The sequence below is a fragment of the Heptranchias perlo genome, chromosome 5, assembly GCF_035084215.1.
Source record: "Heptranchias perlo isolate sHepPer1 chromosome 5, sHepPer1.hap1, whole genome shotgun sequence".
Taxonomy (NCBI): Eukaryota; Metazoa; Chordata; class Chondrichthyes; order Hexanchiformes; family Hexanchidae; genus Heptranchias; species Heptranchias perlo.
In genome coordinates this window covers 67,459,155-67,481,672 of record NC_090329.1, presented here as the reverse complement: position 1 = coordinate 67,481,672, position 22,518 = coordinate 67,459,155, and the positions used below count along the sequence as shown (strand labels likewise).

Here is a 22,518-nt window from a genome sequence, read left to right as displayed (position 1 = left end):
AATTATTCAATGCAACAGCCTGCTCTCACTAAAATAAAAACAGAAAACATTAGAAATACTCAACAGGTCTGTTCGCATTTGGAAAGAGAAAACATAGGTTAAACTGTCATTAGAAAGTGATTAGCTGAAAACAAAACTGAGGGTAATTCCATCTCTTCCAGTTCCATGCCTCCCTCTCTTCCCCTCGCAGCCCTCCATTCCCCTCTTTACCCTCTCCTCTGCCTGTTTTCCTCCTCTCCCCTCCTCTCTTCCTTCTCCTCCCTTTGCCCTACCCATTAATCTCACCTTCCCCCTCTGCAATTGTTCCTCTCCCATCCTTCTCTCCTCTCCCCAACTCCTCCACTTCATCAATGACCTTCCCTCCATCATAAAGTCAGAAATGGGGATGTTCGCTGATGATTGCACAGTGTTCAGTTCCATTCGCAACCCCTCAGATAATCAAGCAGTCCGAGCCCGCATGCAGCAAGACCTGGACAACATTCAGGCTTGGGCTCATAAGTGGCAAGTAACATTCGTGGCAATGAGCATCTCCAACAAGAGAGAGTCTAACCACCTCCCCTTAACATTCAACGGCGTTACCATTGCCAAATCCCCCACCATCAACATCCTGGGGGTCACCATTGACCAGAAACTTAACTGGACAAGCCATATAAATAATGTGGCTACAAGAGGAGGTCAGAGGCTGGGTATTCTGTGGCGAGTGACTCACCTCCTGACTCCCCAAAGCCTTTCCACCATCTACAAGGCACAAGTCAGGAGTGTGATGGAATACTCTCCACTTGCCTGGATGAGTGCAGCTCCAACAACGCTCAAGAAGCTCGACTCCATCCAGGACAAAGCAGCCCGCTTGATTGGCACCCCATCCACCACCCTAAACATTCACTCCCTTCACCACCGACGCACAGTGGCTGCAGTGTGTACCATCCACAGGATGCACTGCAGCAACTCGCCAAGGCTTTTTCGACAGCACCTCTGAAACCCGCAACCTCTACCACCTAGAAGGACAAGAGCAGCAGGTACATGGGAACAACACCACCTGCACGTTCCCCTCCAAGTCACACACCATCCCGACTTGGAAATATATCGCCGTTCCTTCATCGTCATTGGGTCAAAATCCTGGAACTCCCTTCCTAACAGCACTGTGGGAGAACCTTCACCACACGGACTGCAGCGGTTCAAGAAGGCGGCTCACCACTATCTTCTCAAGGGCAATTATGGATGGGCAATAAATGCTGGCCTTGCCAGCGACGCCCACATCCCATGAACGAATTAAAAAAAACCCTATCTCCAATCCCCTTTCATGTCCTCACCTTCTCCCCCTTTCACTTTCTGCCCCCTCCTTTCTTCAACCACTGTCATCTCTTCTTCTGCCTCCCCCACCCCTCTCCTCCCTCCCTTCCCCTACACCCAATCACAGACCCCCTCTCCCTTTCTCCGATTTGCCTTCTCTCTCCTCCCCCACCTTGGTTCAGATATCTCCCTGGCCTCTAACTCTGCTTGACCTGAAAAGTGCCCTTGGTCTTGACTCTACATGTGCAATGCTATGGGAAACGGATTATAAAAAAGTAAATAGGGTGCCATATGAGCTGTACCTCAGGGGGATCCCAGTGATCCTATGTTAAAACAAAGCAGAATTTTAGCATAACCAGGCAAGATTAATCTGGGGAGGTAGAACTTCAAGAGATTGTTCTCCCAGAGGTTTAAATAGTGTAGCACGGGCAAAAGCAAACATACAGACAAATCAAGGTCAATGGAAAACAATGGAGGAAAGTTAAATCAAATGGGGAGCACCAGTGATAATTAGAATTTAAAGGAGATCACCTAAATTCAGAGTGAACAAATTAAATTTTTATAAACTACAAAGCACTGACCTCCAGCATACACCGGGTCCTTTCTTGCTGAAACCGTTGCAGGAAAGGGCCAACGAGATGATAAACGTATAACAACTGGAATTCAGTCTTCACCAATGGTTTTAGCACTTCTGTGAGAAATCTGAGGAAGATGAACAGTTTATTAATTTACACAATATCTTCTAATTTCTACCATCTCACTCTTCATTGATGTCAAAACTATAGGTTTGTGTTGTGAACAGATTAAGGAAACAGTATAAAACAAACTCCATCTTTCCATGACATTAAGTAATGTCTTTATTCAAATTTTACACAAAATTACACATAAATCTAAATACTACTGTACAGCCTTCAATTATCAGTTTTGTGAAAAGGACTGAAGTTCCACCTCAATGCCAACATTATGCTCTTCACACAATCCTGAACTTGTGTTGGAGTTATAGTTCTGTTGATCGTTTTACTGAAATGGTCTTTATGGATATTGAAAAATGTTCTTTTTCTCTTCAAATGAGTTCTTGCTGGAGTTCTGAAACTAACAGTCTAAGTAGAATCTCTGATCGTTCCCGTCACTATTTTGATAACGCTTCAATACTTCAACAAAGACACAGTCAACCCATTAGATAAGTGAAGATGAAGCTATGTAATGAAAACATACTTAATCACTTAAGTGACCTTTGACAAATTTATCCTTCCTTCTGTGACTGACTAGTGGAATTTTGTTGTGAATAGATTAAGGAAAGGCTTCTTTCATCGTAATTATAAAACAAATTCCATCTTTCCCTGATATGCAATGTGTTTATTCAAATAATCTCAAATAAATAAGTGACCATTTTCTGCTTTTTCAAAAAAATAGAATCAATAATGTTGACGTATTTTTTTCTGACTATATATAGAAGTTAGTTTAATTAGCTTACAGTGAGGAAATACTCAAAGAAATGTGAAAAAAGTTCAATATTCAAAAGATTAAAGATTATTTAAATATGATATACTTCATTTATTAAAAGTTCCTAATCAAAACCCCAAAACAAGATACTGCAACACCCAACTTAAAAAGGAACCTGAAAAGCAGACATTCAGTATGTACAATGAAGGAAACCTTGCTCTATTTAGTTTAAATTCATCTGAATTCTCAGAAGAAATTATGTTCTAATTATGAAAATCACTAGGCCAGTTTTAGGTAAAAGGAGATTCATGTGGGGATAATAGACAATTACCCCAGTTTATTTTCAAGGAGCTGGAAAGTGTTAGATCACAGTGAATTGAGGCAAGTGCTATGGAGGTTTCCTGGTCTCTGTCCCTCTTTCTGGAGCACTCAATATTCAATATTGGAGCTCCAATATTCCCTCTGTATGCCACCAAACATCTCCGTCGCTATATTTATCTGTTAGCATTACTCCACATCTAATTCCCATCAATGTCAATGCTTTTAAATCTTCTTTCCAGCATCCTCTAAATTGTAGACAGACCTTAAATTAAGCAACACATTTATTTCACATGAAAAATATAGCACCTCTTCACTTGTTATTCAAACTACGGTCCTCAAATTTCAATTTGTGTACACAACTGGGTCAGGATTAAAAAAAGTTGTCTTCATTTTACTGTGTGAATCAACAATAGTTTATTCTGGAACAGATGGTTTGGCATTAAATTAACTCAAAGCTTTTTTTAAACTCTCACTATCCAACAGATTGTAGTTACTTTACATTAATTGACTTTCTCCTGAAGCTTGAGACACAAAATTCCATAGAAATTTAGACTAATGCTTTTTGATTCATTACTCAGAACAAAACAATACTGTGCAAACTAAACTTCAGAATTATTTTGCTAGCCACATGCATCAATTAACCTTCAAATATCATTTCCCCCATGCACCTGAACCCACGTTTATGTTGTAATTTACTGTTGCATCATATTCATGAGCGCATTGGCTGTTGCTTAAGACTCAAACTCCTATACCCATTAACTTCTTCTCCAATTCCTTGTCTCACTGGTATCCACCTCTCCTATTCCCGATCTTCTGCACCATGCCCATATTGACCACCTATGCAAACTGCACCTACTTTCCGACTGGACCATCCTGTACCATCCCGAGATCTTGTCTCTCTGACAGGCTCACAAAGTCCATTGGTTTTAACCTGGGCATTATCCACCTTGCCCGCCCTGGTACAGGTTGTTGGTTCTCTCCAAGTAGTCATCTGAGCGACTTAATTTCTTCCTCCCGATGTTTACTCCATCCACTCCTTAGAGGTTCACTTCTCCAATCTCTTGCATACCCCTTTTCCTCCCCCAGTAAGCCCTCCGATGGCCACTACACCTCTCAAACAAGTCTCCAGTTGCTCACTCTATCCACATCATTCTACAAAATGTCTGGTATATTGAGAAAATCTCTCTCCCTATCCACGACCTCATCCAGGACAAGCACATTGGCATCCTGGGGTTGACTACAATCTGGCTCATCGATGGGGACTCTTTCTCCGCCCTCCCACCTCTACATGTTCTACTATACCCTCTCCCGAACCACTGTGGTGATGATATGTCACTCATCTCAGCCTATCCTCATACTTCTCTTGCACTTTCTTTACATTTGAACATTTTATTCTTTACCTTCCTTCCCCTCTTCAAGATTTTCAGTTGTTTACCACAACATGTCCTTACTGAAATCTTTTCACTCTGTTCTCATGTAGCCTTCACTGAGTGACTCCTCATCCATGGTAACTTTAACCTGTATTGAATTCACACTGTATGAGGGTGAAAATACCACTCTGCGGAGATCTTGCTCCTACTGGCAGAATGAATACTGGACTGCAATGTGGCAGTTTACATATTTTAGTGCTGCAGTTATGTCAAGAACATTTACTACCCTTTGGAAAGCATTGTTGATTTCTCATGGTATTGTACACAGTCATAAATAAAAATTCTTCCTGTAACTGAGTCATTGCTGCTCCCCACTCCCAAATTCTTTTCATCTCCCTCTCTCTGTCTATCTGTCTTCTATTCTGTTGTCACTGACTCTCCCTTTTTCTCTACCTTCCTCTGTATCCTTCACTGTCTCATCTCTCTTCTGTATGTCTCCCACTGCCTCTGTATGCCTCTCACATATGTCCCTTATTGATTTACTGAATTTGCAACTTTTACCTTTTTTTGAAAGACTAGGGCACACGATGACAACCAATATGTACTAGTTGGAGATGGGCATCAGGAATGGTCGGGGAGCTGTGGGAATGCTACTGGAAAATGGAAGAGTAAGGGAGAAACTAGGGACTAGGGCCTGGAAGGCCGAGGCCTGACTTGGGATGTACCTATACCCTAGGCTGGATGATCTTCCTATTGTTGTCATGGTGGATCCAGAGCCACAGCCCTGACCAGTATTGGTGTCCGAGAAATGCAATGAGAAAGAAACTGCCGTGTGCCCTGGATAGGAGTTGGAGGCTGAGAGGCACGAGGCTAGGATAGGGAAGGATAAGGATCTGAGACTGGGAGGGAGGAGCAGTGCTTGACAGGAATGTGCCAAAATCTATAATGGTGTGCTGTGTGTAGAGTTGAGTGGCAGTTTTAAGCAACTACACACTCAGCATCGAGACCGATAGATCAGCTGATCTTGCTGCTTGTGGATAATTGGCATATGGTTTAGTTCTTGGGGTTGAAGTCCATTCTTCCTCTCTGGTCCTGTGACCACCGTGGGTCACACTGTGTCCCGGCTACACTACCAGGTCCTAAGCCTCAGTGTTTCTCTCACTGTTTTCTGTTGGGCTGAAACCTCAGTCTAGACCCATAACACTCACACCCAGCCCCGAAAACTATACACCCTGTGTCCTGTATGTAGCTGTCAATGTGACCCTGCCCTCCTCTCGCTGACTGATAGACATGGTGGTCATAAGAGGACAAAAAAGTATCAAAAATATAAATAGATTTCCAATCTCTTTGTTTCTTACTCCCCAACAGGGACTTCCTTAAATGATCATTTCCATTTTGGGAAGAAACAATTTAGTGAAAATGACCACTTTAGAAAATACCATTGGAAAGTTTATGCTATAGTTTCAACAGTAACCTGGTATCCACCAGGCTCACAAAGCTGCGTGGGGTTTGAGGGGAAACAAAGCATCACTTACAACAATTATGACATACTTTGTTATAAGCAATAAAAAATGTATTTTTATATAGAATCATCACAAGGTTTTGATATATGTATTCTTGTATCTGGAGAATACTCTGAATACTGACAAGAAATTTATTTTACTTAGACTATCACTACTTGCCATAATGTTTCTGATCAATTTCTGTTAATGTGCAAACCTGACATAATAGAAAGATTCAATCATGTAGTACAACAAAACTAGAAGAACCAAACAAACAGTGCACATCAATGAATTATGGAGCCACAAATCACTTCCAGTACTTGAATCAAGTTTAGAACAATATATAAAAAATAAATGAAACATAGCAGCTTCACTGACAAAGCAAAATATTAATTGAAGTAGATTATAAAAATAAGACTTTATTGCTCAAAAATTTTCACATTAATTGGGACAGCTTAAGTATTAGGTCTGCATGTACCCAAGCACGTCAAGATTACAGTCAATAGATTGGTCTGCTGGCCATTATTAATGGATATCAGTCTAGACTCTTGAAACATGTTCTATGTAATCTACCACCTGAGGGCCAAGTCACAAGCCAGTAATGGGAAGAGTATTCAGAAATGATTTAGGGAACCTTTCTGTTTATTGTTACCTCACTTCACCTTTTATCCTTAATTTTCGGATGTGTATTTCATTTTGGATCCCAGTCACAGTGACTAAAATCTTTGTTGCGACAAACATAGTATTATGTGAATTCATATACATTCCAAGCAGTTGCATTTGCAAAAATACCTGCAACCAGTGAAGTGCATTGTAAAATAGCCTACTTCAAGCTGAATCACTAAAAATATTCCCTTCCAACATCAATTAGTGGCAATTAAATAGACTGCCCATGAACCTGATGATGTATCAACACACAAAAAGCATTCTTAACCAAAGTTTAAATGACTTAAGTTGGAGGCATTGGTTCAGTCTAACTAATACTTGCAGGCCACCCATAAATGTTACAACTTACTCAAAAGGGAAAATTTTTTGGCACAAAAGAGGAAAACAAGTTTCTTGGGGCAGCTTTTGTAATGGAGATGATGTAGGAGTTCCATCTGAAGCGAGCAGAGTTGATGAGGCCAAGCATACATGTAGTTAGCATTTTTAAAAAACTTTATTTTTATGTAATTTTTAAGGTAAGCAACTGATTCCCATTCTTCAGTCCATTGGATTTGTTCCTTTTGTTGTCAAGAAAACAGGTGGATGGTCTGCTCTCATACTTCTTATTGACCAGTTGCTAGGACATATGACATGTTGCCCAACTTTTCAGTAGCTTTTTCTGCAACACTTTTCTGTGTTCTATGTGTACACATATGTACTTTATCTTGTTTGGGAGGGGGGGAAAGCTTTCCACATCGTTCACCTGAGGAAGGAGGTAGCCTCCGAAAGCTTGTGAATTTAAAATAAAATTGCTGGACTATAACTTGGTGTTGTAAAATTGTTTACAATTGTCAACCCCAGTCCATCACCGGCATCTCCACATCAGTGTAGAACTAGTAGGAGGTCTTTTTATCAAGCTCAGTGATTGCATGTAATTTCACTGGCAATGATTCATAAAGTAGCATCTTCCAGCATTATGTGTGACGGAAGACAAAATCAATGTAATATTTTTAACATTCATGGATTTTACACACAGTTTGGTATCAAATTGCAGTCCAGTTGTAGTCCTTCAATAATCTTTCAGGACTGTTTTCCTGGTCTTTATCTTTTTAAAAAAAAACATCATATGTTTATTGTAAATTTTTGGTCAGAATTAATGAAACAACCTGATCAAATTTATATCATCCTCCTCAAAAATGACACCTTAATGCTTATTTTGAACAATTTTGAAGAGGCATTGTCTGCATGAAAAGGGTTGAATCATTTTCCATCAAAAGTCATTTTCATTATAGTGATGCCATCTCAAATGATGTATTTTGCATAATTGAGGCATGTATGTTTAAACAAATGGGAAAAGGTTTCCCAAAATGTATTCATGGAGATGATGTGCCATTTAAGTGCAGTAGGTCAGATAGCATTGAACTTGGGCTATAGGGCCAAATCCTGGTACTATTCATTCAACCTTTTATCCTTCTGAGGTGTATAAAATGAGTACCATGTTTCGAATATGGCAAGAAAATAGGGTATTGCGGAGACTGGGCAGGGCGTAACAATGTTGGAGCTTCTCTTGGCTGTTCAGCAATAGAAATGGGAACCAGTGCCACATTCAATCAGCATTTGATGCATAATGGGTGATCAAATTCTGCAGGAAATCTCTCTCTCTCTTTAAGAAAGGAAAAACAAGGTTCACAAAGGATTGGGAGGGACAGATAGCACTAGAATAAGAAATAGTACAGTATTAGGTGGGATCAGGCTGAGATAGAATACGAGAAGATCTAAAATAGGTTTAGAGTGCATGCGTGTAAAGGCACAAAGCGTGTTAACCAAGGTTGCTGAGCAGCAAGCGCAAATAGCCACATGGGAATATGATGTACAGCCGATAACGGAGATCTGGCTCAAAAAAGGGCAGGATTGGGTACTAAATATTCCTGGATACAAGGTGTTCAGGAAAGACAGGGAAGGAAAAAAAGGAGGGGGGGTGGTGGGTGGCAGTATTGATTAAGGAGAATATTGCAGTGCTGGAGAGAGAGAATGTCCTTGAGGGGTCAAAGGCAGGATCTATTTGGTTAGAGTTAAGAAACAATATAGGTACCATTACACTACTGGGTGTATTCTATAGGTCACCAACTAGTGGGAAGGATATAGAGGAGCAAATTTACAGGGAAATTACAGAGAGGTGCAAGAAGTATAAAGTAGTGATAATGAGGGACTCCAACTATGCTAATATAGACTGGGATAGCAATAGTATAAAGGGGAAAGAGGGGGAGGAATTTCTGAAGTGTGTTCAGGAGAACTTTCTTGATCAGTATGTTTCTGGCCCAACAATGAAGAAGGCACTGCTGGATCTGATTCTGGGGAATGAAGTGGGTCAAGTGGAGCAACTATCAGTGGGGGAACATTTAGGGAACAGTGATCACAGTATCATAAGGTTTAGATTAGTTATGGAAAAGGACAAGGAGCAATCTAGAGTAAAAATACTTAATTAGAAGAGGGCCAATTTCAGTGGGTTGAGAACGGATCTGGCCCAGGTAAACGGAATCAAAGGTTGGCAGGTAAAGCTGTAATCGAGCAATGGGCGGCCTTTAAAGAGGAGATGGTTTGGGTACAGTCTAGGTATATTCCCATGAGGGGGAAAGGTAGGGCAACCAAAGCCAGATGCTCCCTGGATGGCGAAAGAGATAGAGAGTAAGATGAAGCAAAAAAAGGGGGCGTATGACAGATGTCAGGTTGATAATACAAGTGAGAACCAGGCTGAATATAGAAAACACAGAGAAGTGAAAAAGGAAATAAGAGCGGCAAAGAGAGAGTATGAGAATAGAATGGCGGCTAACATAAAAGGGAATCCAAAAGTCTTCTGTAGGCATATTAATAGTAAATGGGTAGTAAGAGGAGGAGTGGGGCCGATTATAGACCAAAAAGGAGATCTATGCATGGAAGCAGAGGGCATTGCTGAGGTACTAAATGAGTACTTTGCATCGGTCTTTAACAAGGAAGAAGATTCTGCCAAAGTCAGAGTAAAGGAGGAGGTAATTGAGATACTGGATGGGCTAAAAATTGATAAAGTGGAGGTACTAGAAAGGCTAGCTGTACTTAAAGTAGGTAAGTCACCCGGTCCAGATAGGATGTATCCTAGGTTGCTGAGGGAAGTAAGGGTGGAAATTGCAGAGGTGCTGGCCATAATCTTCCAATCCTCCTTAGATATGGGGGTGGTGCCAGGGGACTGGAGAATTGCAAATGTTACGCCCTTGTTCAAAAAAGGGTGCAAGGATAAATCCGGCAACTACAGGCCAGTCAGTTTAACCTCGGTGCTGGGGAAGCTTTTACCAACAATAATCCGGGACAAAATTAATAGACACTTGGACAAGTGTGGATTACAAAGGAAAGCCAGCATGGATTTGTTAAAGGCAAATCGTGTTTAACTAACTTGGTTGAATTTTTTGATGAGGTAACTGAGAGGGTTGATGAGGGCAATATGGTTAATGTTATGTATATTGACTTTCAAAAGGCATTTGATAAAGTGCCACATAATAGGCTTGTCAGCAAAATTGAAGCCCGTGGAATAAAAGGGGCAGTGGCAGCATGGATGCGAAATTGGCTAAGTGACAGGAAACAGAGAGTAGTGGTGAACGGTTGTTTTTCGGACTGGAGGAAGGTATACAGAGGTGTTCCTCAGGGGTCGGTACTAGGACCACTGCTTTTTAAAAAAATATATTAATGACTTGGGCATGGGTGTACAGGACACAATTTCAAAATCTGCAGATGACACAAAACTTGGAAGTGTAGTAAACAGTGAGGAGGATACTAATAGACTTCAAGAGGACATAGACAGGCTGGTGGAATGGGAGGACACATGGCAGATGAAATTTAACATAGAAGTGCAAAGTGATACATTTTGGCAGGAAGAATGAGGAGAGGCAATGTAAACTAAATGGTACAATTCTAAAGGGGGTGCAGGAACAGAGAGACCTGGGGGTATATGTGCACAAATCTTTGAAGGTGGCAGGACAGGTTGAGAAAGTGGTTAAAAAAGCATACGGGATTCTGGGCTTTATAAATAGAGGCAGAGAGCACAAAAGCAATGGAAATTATGTTGAACCTTTATAAAACACTGGTTCGGCCACTGCTGGAGTATTGTGTCCAATTCTGGGCACCAGACTTTAGGAAGGATGTGAAGGCCTTAGAGAGGGTGCAAAAAGATTTACTACAATGGGTCCAGGGATGAGGGATTTCAGTTACGTGGATAGACTGGAGAAGCTGGGGTTGTTCACTTTAGAGCAGAGAAGGTTAAGAGGAGATTTGATAAAGGTGTTCAAAATCATGAAGGGTTTAGATAAAGTAAATAAAGAGAAACTGTTTTCATTAGCGAAGGGTCGAGAACCAGAGGATACAGATTTAAGGTGATTGGTAAAAGAACCAAAGGCGACATGAGGAAAAACTTTTTTACCCAGCGAATAGTTATGATCTGGAATGCGCTGCCTGAAAAGGTGCTGGAAGCAGATTCAATCGTGGCTTTCAAAAAGGAATTGGATAAGTACTTGAAGAGAAAAAATTTGCAGGGCTACGAGAAAAGAGTGGGGGAATGGGACTAACTTACAAAGAGCCGGCATGGGCTCGGTGGGACGAATAGCCTCCTTCTGTGCTGTAACCATTCTCTGATTCTAAGATGAATCTCACTGAATCTAAGGTGATCTCAATGAAACATACAAGATTCTCAGGGGGCTTGACAGGGTAAATGCTGAGAGGTTTTTTCCCATGACTGGAGAGTCTAGAACTAGGGGGCATAGTCTCAGGATAAGGGGTCAGCCATTTAAGACTGAGACGAGGAGGAATTTCTTCACACAGAGGGTTGTGAATCTTTGGAATCCTCTACCCTAGAGGGCTGTGGATGCTGAGTCGTTGAATATATTCAAGGCTGAGATAGAGAGATTTTGAGACTCTAAGGGAATCAAGGGATAATGGGGATCGGGCAGGAAAGTGGAGTTGAGGTCGAAGATCAGCCATGGCCTTATTGAATGGTGGAGCAGGCTCGAGGGGCCATATGGCCTATTCCTGCTCTTATTTCTTATGCTCTTATGAACAAGTTATGTTTAAATACAAGGCCTCAATGCTTGTAAATGCTTGAGCTCAAAAAGTATTTAAGGGCACACTGTAGTATTAAAAATACCTAATTCGGTATTGTTTTATGAAAAAGAAAGCGTCTGGTATATTTACTCAAATTTTATCAGTCTAATGAGCAATGACCAATTGATCAATACAGCAGAGTCAGGGTTGGCCAAGAGGTTTATTGCAAAAATAGGAAAATCTAAACAGCTCAAAATAAATGAATGGATTCTGGGTAACCAGATTTGTACAACTCTATCTGCAATTATAAATGATCTGAACGAAAAAAGCAACCAGCAGCAAACAGTATTTAATGGCACTAACCGGTCTCCGTGGCAATGCTAAAAATAAAAAATTCTCTTTCTTTTTGTAACTGTCATTTTTCCGCCTCCCTCTTTAATTCTTTCCGTCTCTCTCTCCTGTCTTTTTCCTCTGCTCCATTGTCTCTTTCTCTCTCAGTATGCTTCTCACTTTTTCTCCTTGTTATCTGATTGTCTTCAATGCTTCGTCACTCTGTCTCCCCCTTTATATAAGGCTCTTCTTCTTAATTGTCTCCTCCCTTTTCTGTATGTCTCCCATTCTCTCCGTACGCTTCTCTCGCATGTCAGTTCCTCAATTTGAATATTTTACCCTTTTTACGAAATGCAACAAAATGGCAGCCAACATGTTGGAGGTGGCTAATAGGACTGGGTAGGAGAGGCTTGGGCAAGGAGTGGCAACGTTGCAGCAGGTAGAGAAATACGATGTCTTGGATAATCACAGGAACGGGATGTGGAGTCAGAGTGTTCCTAAAACTAGTGTGAGGAAGGCAATGCAGCTGAAGTAGTTGGGCTAGGCCTCAGTGGGAGAGAGGCAATGCAGCTGGAATACTTGGGACGGAGGTGAGTACCAGGGGAGGAAGGAAGTGCAGCTGGAATACTAAGGGTGAGCTTCAATGAGGGAGGGAAGGAGGGAAGAAGATGAACTAGAGCACTTGGAGTGTGTCTTAGAGGGAATGTAACAAAAAACAAAATGCAGTCCTAATGTAGGCGCAGAGCAGAAACCAGGCAGAGTAGGCGGAGGACAAGTGGAGCTGGGAATGGGTAACTATCTAATTGATTCATGATTAGTATGGACCAAAGCTGAAATGTGTTTGGTCTGTGGTATCACTTGGTTAGCACGTATCCATCAGTAATGTCAGAAGCTCACTATAGTATGGCATTATTACATACATACAGACACAAAATTTTTAGTAAGGGATAGACAGATAAACTTCTGTTACTTACTTGGGGATAAGGGAAAGTTGTCCAATACTTGAATGGTGCCACACTGCATGCGCCAAGGCCAGAACATAGCTGCAGTACATCTCGCAATAAGACTGGTGGCAAGCTGTGAAATCAAAGAGTTGGAACGGATATCCAACCCATTCTGTATCTGAGGTCAGTGTAGCACTGTTGATAACGCTCACAATGCGATCATTCAGTACTATCCAGTAGGGTTCCTTAAAACACAAAATGAAACAAAAAATTATTTTGTGGAAATAAAATCTTTATTAGACAGCATTTTCAAATCCTATATTTCAAAGTTGGGACCAACAGCATACTTTCAACTTATTTACTGCAAGGTATTTGCCTGCATGTTGCACAACTAGTTTAAATGTCAATTGTAACACAGTAGGACATTAATGATTTCATTAAACTGAAGGATTGTTAACTAATTTGCTCAACAAATCCTAATGCCTTACTATAATGAGATTTTAAACTGACTGCTGGAAGCAGTCACCTATTCCATGAAACTACTGCGATGTTGAACTCTTTCAGTACAAAGAAATGGACATTGCAGACTAAAATCCTGAGCATTCTTTCACCTTGCACAATAAGTTGTCCTCCAGTGTCAGAATTGCAGTGGTCCAGTGTGTTGCTGTACCAATATACCAGCCTCGCTTTCCAACAGGATTACCTGTTTTACCAGTGTAAATTAGGCAGCTAGGACAGAAAATAGGCTGGAATTCTATTTTGCCAGATTTCCTCCCACCTTAGCCCCCATCCCATTTCCCATGGTCATATCCTGTGGTCGGGGAAGTGCCCACCCATTTTTGGATGAGTATATGTAAATGAGGCTGTAATGGCTTGTGACATCATACGCTCCATCGTTTGTCAATTCCACCTCACTTGCTCTAGTTCATATTTTTGCTTGTATTAATTAGGCATCCGGGTTTCTAGATGCTTTAGAAAAGGAGGCAATGAATTGAAAACAGCCCAGCCGTTGTAGTTGTAGGATTTGCAGAAACTCAATTTATGACTGAAGTTTGGTACTTTTTAAAAATATTTTTGTTGCCATTAATTTTCCTATTTGCCTTTGTGCCATTTGCTGTCTGCCTACTATTTTCTCAGCATTTCAGACATGGGTTTCCCACTGGAAATTTCTCCTTATCTCTGCTTTTTGGAAGAGTAGGAGCAAGTGAGAGATACAAGGCTGGTCGGGCAGCACCAGAGGCACATGGCAGCCACTTGCCTGTATCCCATACAAGAATATACAGGCAAAGGTACACATACCTCCTTTTGTTCTAGGAGCAGTGCCTGCCAAGGCTTCACTTTACAAAGGAGGCATAGCTGCATTAAAGGTTGATGTGGAGATGCCGGTGATGGACAGGGGTGTACAAATGTAAGGAATCTTATAACACCAGGTTATAGTCCAACAGTTTTATTTGAAAATCACAAGCTTTCGGAGGCTTGTGATTTTCAAATAAAACTGTTGGACTATAACCTGGTGTTCTAAGATTCCTTGCATTAAAGGTTACCATTGCATTGTTTGCTAGAGCGAGCAATTTCAACTCTTCCCAATGGACAATCAGCAACAGCATGACAAGGTACTGTCATTTTAGAATGGCAAGATTTCTGAAGCTCTAAAAGGACAAAGATTGCATCCACATGGCTGTATATGCTCCCTAGCTCCCTACCTATGGCAACAGAAATGTATTCCACTCTCTCAATATGTAGCATTTTGCAACCAGTATAACCAGATCACAAAGCCCCCATTTATGGCATGTAATAAAAGCACCTTTTACACCTTTCCAAGAATAATTCTTGTACATGCAACATCTTCCTCCTTATATGCTGCCAAAGGCTGCTCCCTTGTGTTCTGTGTCACCCACCCAATGCACTCCTCTCCAACTCACTAACTCCCCAAGGTGGATGTCTCTGAGCTGAAACTTATTTGTGTATGAATTATTTACAAGGAAGCTTCACACAGCATTTCATTGTTCTATTACAATTTTTCCACACCTAGATCAAGGGAGTTAATACACAGGTTGGTAACTGCACCTAATTTGTAGTTTATGAGCTATATATTACTGCAGACAATTGAATTTTCCCAGGTATGATCTGGCTTCAAGGGCTGCTGATCTAGCAGCAACCTCAGAGTTGGTGCATTTTCTGCCCAAAACTGATTTGAGTGTGACATCATTTTTCACAGCAGGGTTTTCAAACAATGGAAAATAAAACCCTCTACAGCTAGTTTTCAGGCAAAGGCTGCATTTTTGAAAGTTCTTCTCACCTCCAAAAGAACGATGGCAGCCAAGATAAGGAAAAACACAGCAAAGAAATGGGGCCAAAAATCCACGGGCTGTTGATCCTGGCATAAGTGGTGGGATCCATCCACAGATGACCTCCAGTGCTGACCCCATCAAAGCATGCAGGGTCATGGAGAGATCAACTAGTTTTAAATATGTCAGGCAGGTGCCAGCGCTACTAGGGGTGCATCTTGGATGTCTGCCAGAGGGGATAGGCTGCAAAAATCAGTATAGAGTGCTGGCCTCCGCTTCCTTAGGGGGCAAAAGATGTTCGCTGTGACCTACTGCACCTCCACCCCCCCACCCCCTGTTGTAAGGGGACTGAAAAATAACACCCAAACAATGCCTGGGGCCTGGGTAAACCCCACATCCACTGATCAGCAGGGCGGTATCCCTGCTCTTACTCGGCAACCGGCCTGTTGCTCTTCCCCCAGGGCGAGGAGACTCCCAGCCTGGAAGTACCTCCTCCCAGCCATTCCTCTTCTTACGGCAGCATTCGTGTTTGGGATGAGTGGAGACTTGGCCCCGAAATAATAAAAATGGAATGGAGAAATGATCAAGATAAGGAAAAAGGGAAGAAAGGGTGAGCAGAATTTATTTGATTTTAAATTCTAAGCACTATTGTAGTTTAGTGTTAATATCTAAATAAAGTTACTGCTGTCATTGCTGTGCATTACTATATTATTAATGTTCATTTCAGTGCACTGTGTGTAAGCAAAAAGCTTTAACAACTGGTAAACTCTGGAAGTCTGCTATTTCCCCAGTCTTGCTGGCAATCTAAGCGTTAAATATTTCAGATTTTAGGCTTTAAATTCTTATATTTGACTTCATGAAACCATAGACCCAGTAAAATGTAAAAGAATGAAATGCAACTTTCTAAAACATGACTATTCTGGACCTTCTGTGTAACATAATGGCCAAAACTATAAGGTCACAGTATAGCCTTTATAAGAAGCATTAGCAGCAGCTGCTGTGGGTTTTTAAAAAAATTCATTAACATTGGAAAGTAACTCAGGCTGGAGCCACTGCCGAGTGGAATTTTCCATGCCTGGTTCTTAGATTTTTTTTTACAAAAGTAGTTCAATATTTAAATTAAATAATTTTGAATTTCTGTGATTTGCTACGTAGGCAAACTAGTTACCGTGAGGTGGAAGAAAGTATTCCCTCTATTCTCCACTTATTAACACTTCTTCCTTATTTTAAGTTACAGTTCTTTCTCACTACTTCCAATTTATCTTGTGCTGTTGCTTTTTATTGAACACTTTACCCACTGTTGCACTACAACCAGGTGTTGTTGGGGCTCGTAGCCTTTGCTGTGTCCAGTGCACTCAGTTGTTTCTTGATATCATGTGGAGTGAATCGAATTATCCAAAGACTGGCATCTGTGATGGTGGGGACCTCAGGAGGAAGCTGTGAAGAATCAACCACTCACCACTTCTGGTTGAAAATACCTTGGCTGCTTGGTGACAGCACTGTTTAATCTTACTATTACATGGGCAGGTCAGAAGAAGAAGAAATGAGTCCATCTTTGAGGAGCGGCAGCCTCTGCTAATGGCCATGATGTAATCTACCAAACAGCTATGTGAACTGTCAGCTCAACACTGGATTGTGCTAATAAAAATCCCAACACATTGTGAAAAGAAAGATAACAATAAACCATTGGCAACACTATCATGATGTCACTGGAAAAAAGATGAGTTTTCACAGAGAAGCTCTAATCCCAGGCAGACTGTGGAGATTTGATAGAAGTAACTTTTTCCATTAAAAAGTTAGAAAAATCCTCATAGATTTACTAGGCTTATAAATGAACCCTTAATTCAGGCTGAATGTGAATTCTGGCTCTGCAATACAAAGGCTTATTGGTTGCATCAATTATTAGTATGCACTCAGAATGGATAGAAAACTTCAAGACTTACAGGTAATGCAGTTATTACAAGTCCAATTGCATTCATCCACGCAGTGATATTCTCTCTCGGCACCAATGGTTGACTGGAAGAAAACAATTATTATTACAGAAGCAAATCACAAAAACACCAGCCTGTTTTTACAGAAATCTCATTTGATTTGGACATAACAAATTAGCCTTAGAAGATTCTTCTGACACAACATTGACAAGGAGAAGCTCCCAAAGAACCATGAATTCTAAAGGGGCTGAGTTAGAAACCCACAGTAAATTTCACACAAAATTAAGGTTTTAAACGAAGATCCATATCTATATAGTGAAACATGTTCAACATTACTCTACAAAATAGCAGAATTTAAAAATCCCCCCACAAAACTTGATAGAATCAGACAAAAAAATTAACAATTTCTTGGCTGCCAAATAGTGATACCATTATTCCCAACCAGAATGGAGATGATTGGGTAATTCCCCTGTGAATCACACCTGGAAACCGCCCTGCTGTGAGTGGGATTGATTTCATACACACAGTTTGTACGTAATTATGCTCCACCCACTGCATTTTGCTGGAGAAATAATGATTTGTATTATGTAACTATCCTCCTCACTGCATTTTGCTGGAAGAATCACCCTGCTTTTATCGGGTTGCTGCAGTTTTGGTCATGAGTCCTATTTGCTGTAGTTCGTAGAGACTCTTTAAATTGGCTCTGTAGTATAGTAAGCTGTTGGCTGCGAGTCCTGCCCTGCCTCCAATTCATTGGCTGACACAGTGGTGTCAATAGACACTCTGCAATTCCTTTTGCATCAGAGGGTTGGGGGGGGGGGGGGGTGCAGCGGGCACAAAGGAGAGATAAAAGGAATTACGGTAAAATCTGCTATGATTGTTACACAGGGGTGAAGCTGTATTTGTGATCTTTATAGTTGATAGTGCATTTTACAGCAGTGAAGAAAATGACCCAATCTCAAACTTTCACAATTTGCGAAGTACACTTTACAGGATGGGCTGACTTTTAGTTCTCATTACCGGTAGCATTGAGCTAACTGACAAGTTGGCCCAGGAAGCCTGAAACTGTTTGCACTTATCGAAGAATTCACTCAATCACATTTTAGCAAAATATTTTCCCCTTGCATAATGCAAAATATAACTGATTATTTCCGGCACAGGCTCAATGGCCTCCTTCTGTGCTGCAACCATTCTATTTATATATCAAAGTTAAACTGTTCCTTCCAATCCATTCTTACCCAAGCTGAGTAAAGTTAATTTCCAAATGAAGTTACCTCTTAAGTACAACATTAAGAAGTGCATTTCCCACTTCCTTCCCTGGTACAGACAATGCCATAAGCTCCACACAGGTCACATGAAGGGCATGTGCTGCTGGGTTGGGAAATTCATTGAATCTCCAGTCACAGTTTGTAAATGGATCAGGTGATTTTCCTGCCATTGGTGAAGTACTGATTAAGGGAAATATTACTGAACATGTAACAGTGAAGACGACTTCCCACAAGCACAAGACAAAATAAAATGCAGAATAAGCAGAGCCATACCTTACTAAATACATGGATTAAAAAAAGAAATCATGCTGGCATACTAAACAAGTAAACAATATTTAAAATAATTCTGCCTCAACTGTAGCTACCTGTGTATAAATAAAAGAGTAAAACAAATGTTTCCTTGGTCCCTGCTCAAACTTAATTATTGCCAATAGAGGACCTCAAACCTCAGCAAAATAAACCAAACAAGAGCTATATTTTCATTCCCATTAATGAGACTTTGTGTTAACCTGCAAACATACAGTGATTATACCAGTAGGAGCTGAACAAGATGAAGAGAATGGTTACTGGCCCACCTTAGATACTACACAACTGCATAAACTACAAATAAAACACTAAGCAATCAGCTGAAACTATTGATGCCTTTTTAAAAAGTTTCTTGTATGCTTTCTCCACACTCAGGCATTTCTTTTCAAAAATTCTGAAAGTAGCAATGAAATACTTCATACATTAGGTGTAACTATTAAAGTTTCATGTGACAAATATAAAAATCCTTTCAATCTCTGGAAGAAACCTCTCAAGATCAAATTTTTTAAACAAACTTTCAATCTGATGTGTTTCCTGTAAAGGCAATATTGCTGTTATGATTCATATATCCTCTGGTGAAATTATGTTAACTAGGTAAGGCTTTTTGTGGTAATCACTTAGTGCATAAGATAAACTAGCTAGCACAGAGAAAGGATATTCTCCACTAATCGACCGATCAACTTGCAGTAGTATGTGTCATCAGGAACCCACGGATTGTCTTCTCGTGCGTTCATGGCAGATTTCAGATAGGTTTCACTTAAACACCAGCCCTGTGGTCGGTTATCTTTTAGAGAGCCAATGACTGCATGAACAAGTTTGCGTTTCAGATTTGTGCGATCTCGCAGATGTCTCTCATAGTAATGAAGAGTGTTGTACAGGTAGGTCACAGGCCGGTCTACAATGAAAGCAAAAATGCATATTCTTCAGTTGACTGAAAAAATAGGTCTGTCATGCTACATTTTAGTTTACTTTAAGGAAAAATAAAACAGGCACATTTTTCAAAATAAAATTGCAAATTCTCTACACAATCAGGAAGGTAATGACACTTGCACAGGTACCATCGGTGCTACTCCTTGGCTGACCATCCATCAGGTGTGTTAAATGGTGCAGTAAAGAATCAGGAATACAGCACTCCTATTGTGAAAGGCATACAGTCCCATTCATATCCTATTCATTGAGTATGGTCCTGCATTGGGGTTTGAAACAGTTTTTAGATCACTGTGTAGTGTGAACAATTAAGTATATTCATCACCTCAGAGACTGGCTTCTCAAATGTTCTCACCACCACCTTTCCCTCCCTCATCTTTCAAAATTTCTATGGTGATTGGAAAGATTGTCACTTTTCTGTTGTCTTCCAGGGTTTCACGAGTTCAAGAAGAATGTGGTGAGATGGAAAACTGATTCCTCAGAGGATCTCATTCCTTCTGAGGGTGCACCGTCACATGACATGCAGCCATGCACCAGCGCAGATACTGGCACTTCGGTGGGTCCTGTTAACCAGATAGTTGGGTTGTCACCTGGTGACCCACCACTCACAAGTGAGCACGAGCAGACACTGGTGGCAGGGGTAGCTGTGGAGAGTCTGCATCGGGGAGCGCACTCCTCTCCAAACTCTGCTCAGCTGGACACAGATGATGAACCCCGGGGGCCATAGTTGAAAAGGAGAATAATTGAGGTATAGATTCAGCTTTGCGATGTAATGGAAAAAGTGCCACGCACACTCTCCATAATAGCGGAGAGGATGGAACAGTCCAACTCCAACAATAGTGGGTTGTTGCCGCAGGTAATTTCGAGAATGTCTGCAATAGAGAATGGCAGCCTCCATTAAGCTTCAAGCCTGGCTCTCAAATGAGTCTATGCAGGCCATGACAACATGTCTGCTGCCTTATCCTTACAACGCAGCACAATTGTTCACCAATCTGCTGTCCAGCAGAGTGGTTGGGGTGATATGGCGCTGGTCCAGGAGAGGGATGAACAGGGACATGGAAGTGGGAAATCCACTCAAAGTGCTTCCAGGTCTCACCCGATGTCCCCACCTCAACCAGTACCAATGCTGCCTCCTCTCCTGATGGCTGAGTCTGCCCTGCACAGGTACAGGTGGAGCAGTCTTTGGCGGGGCACTCATGGGCTCCAAAACCAAAAGGTCGTAGACCAAGAACATCTCAGCAGTTAAGGCAGGGATTTGAGCAACCATCCACTATCTCTACTGATGCCACAGGGGATGTACCATGTAGAAGTGGTAAAAAGCATATGGTTAAGCAATTGTAGTTCACCAAGGGTATGCACATATGTGTTTAAAGAAATGTTATGTTGTTAATTTCTCTCTTTTTTTTAATATTGGCGCGTTACATTTATTGATTATCACCACTTCCACGTCTTGGCCATTATTATGTCCCGAGTGTGATGTCGCCCTTTCATTTGCTTCATCACGAATGCCAGTACATGATGGCGCCCATTGGGCGGGTGTGCAATGGATCTATACATGGTTGAAGGTCTGTTTTGTGCAAAAGAAGGGCGGTGGGGTTGGTGGTGGTTGTGACAGGTGGCCTGAGTATCTCAATCTGTGAGAGATGAGGGAATCCCAGGCAGCAATGTGTGCGGCTGGTCTGGAGATGGATGCCCCATCTTCACTTTCCTCCTCCTTCTCATCCTCTTCTTCAATGTTGCCGCCAGCAGAGGATGATGGATGAGCACCGTTGTCCTCCTCCACTTGTAACCCTCTCGACGATTACTGTGGACACCCTCACTGGCGAGTACTGAACAGCTCCCCCAGATCTATCCAAGCACCTGAAGCGCATCTTCAACATGCCTGTGGCTTGCTCAATGACATGCCTGGTGGTCATATGGCTCTGGTTGTATTGTTGTTGTATCTTATTGGTGGGGTTTCTCACACACGTCATGTGTCACATTTGCAGGGGGTATCACTTGTCTCCAACGAGCCAGCCCTTAAGTCTGACTCCTGTCTGGAAGAGGTCTGGAATGTTGAACTGATGCAAAATGAATGATTCATAACAGCTGCCAGGGAATCTGGCGCTAACTTGCAGAAATCCTTCCTTGTGGTGAAAAAACCAGCTGTGCATTGACGAAATGATAGTCCTTTCGGCTTATGAAGAGTCCTGGCTCATGTAATAAAGAACAGTAAATATAATGAAGAATAGTCAGCATGGATTTCAAAAGGGAAGGTCATGCTTGAGCAACTTTATTGAATTCTTTGAAGAAGTAACAGAAAGGGTAGATATGGGTAATGCAGTAGATGTAATATATTTCAATTTTCAAAAGGCCTTCGATAAGGTACCGCACAGTAGACTCATGACTAAGGTCAAAGCATGTGGAGTCAGGGGACAAGTAGCAGAAGCAGAAGCTGGCTACAAAACAGAAAACAGAGAGTAGGGGTTAAAGATAGTTACTCAGACTGGCAAAAGGTGTGAAGTGGTGTTCCACAAGGATCAGTGATCGGTCCACTGTTGTTCACCATTTATATAAACGATTTGGACTCAAGAATCAGAAGAACAACTTCAAAATTTGCAGATGACATCAAATTGCGGGGTGTAGTTAATACCGAGGACTGCGACAAAATACAGGAAGACATTAATAAACTTGCAGAATGGGCGTTTAATTGGCAAATGAAATTCAATATAGATAAGTATGATGTGGTACATTTTGGTAAGAAGAACAAGGAGGCCACATACTCCTTGTAAAATAAGAGTCTAAATGGGGTAGAGGAGCTGATGGATCTGGGGGTACAGATACACAAATCACTAAAAGTAGCGACGCCAGTTAATAAGGCCATAAAAAAAGCACACCAAGCACTGGGGTTCA

At 41.4% G+C, this 22,518-nt stretch overlaps 1 protein-coding gene across 7 annotated transcripts in view; it reads right to left on the bottom strand.

The window, feature by feature from the left end:
- The window catches only part of med23 (mediator complex subunit 23), a 120,745-nt gene that overhangs the window by 4,592 nt on the left and 93,635 nt on the right, over positions 1 to 22,518 (bottom strand). For all 7 annotated transcript variants that reach the window (XM_067984535.1, XM_067984536.1, XM_067984540.1 and 4 more), the window contains 5 exons: positions 19,358 to 19,594; positions 18,400 to 18,565; positions 17,138 to 17,210; positions 12,937 to 13,151; positions 1,872 to 1,992 (listed from right to left, as the gene is read on the bottom strand). In XM_067984535.1, coding sequence (XP_067840636.1) covers positions 1,872 to 1,992; positions 12,937 to 13,151; positions 17,138 to 17,210; positions 18,400 to 18,565; positions 19,358 to 19,594 — 812 coding nt within the window. The remainder of the gene's footprint in view (positions 1 to 1,871; positions 1,993 to 12,936; positions 13,152 to 17,137; positions 17,211 to 18,399; positions 18,566 to 19,357; positions 19,595 to 22,518) is intronic.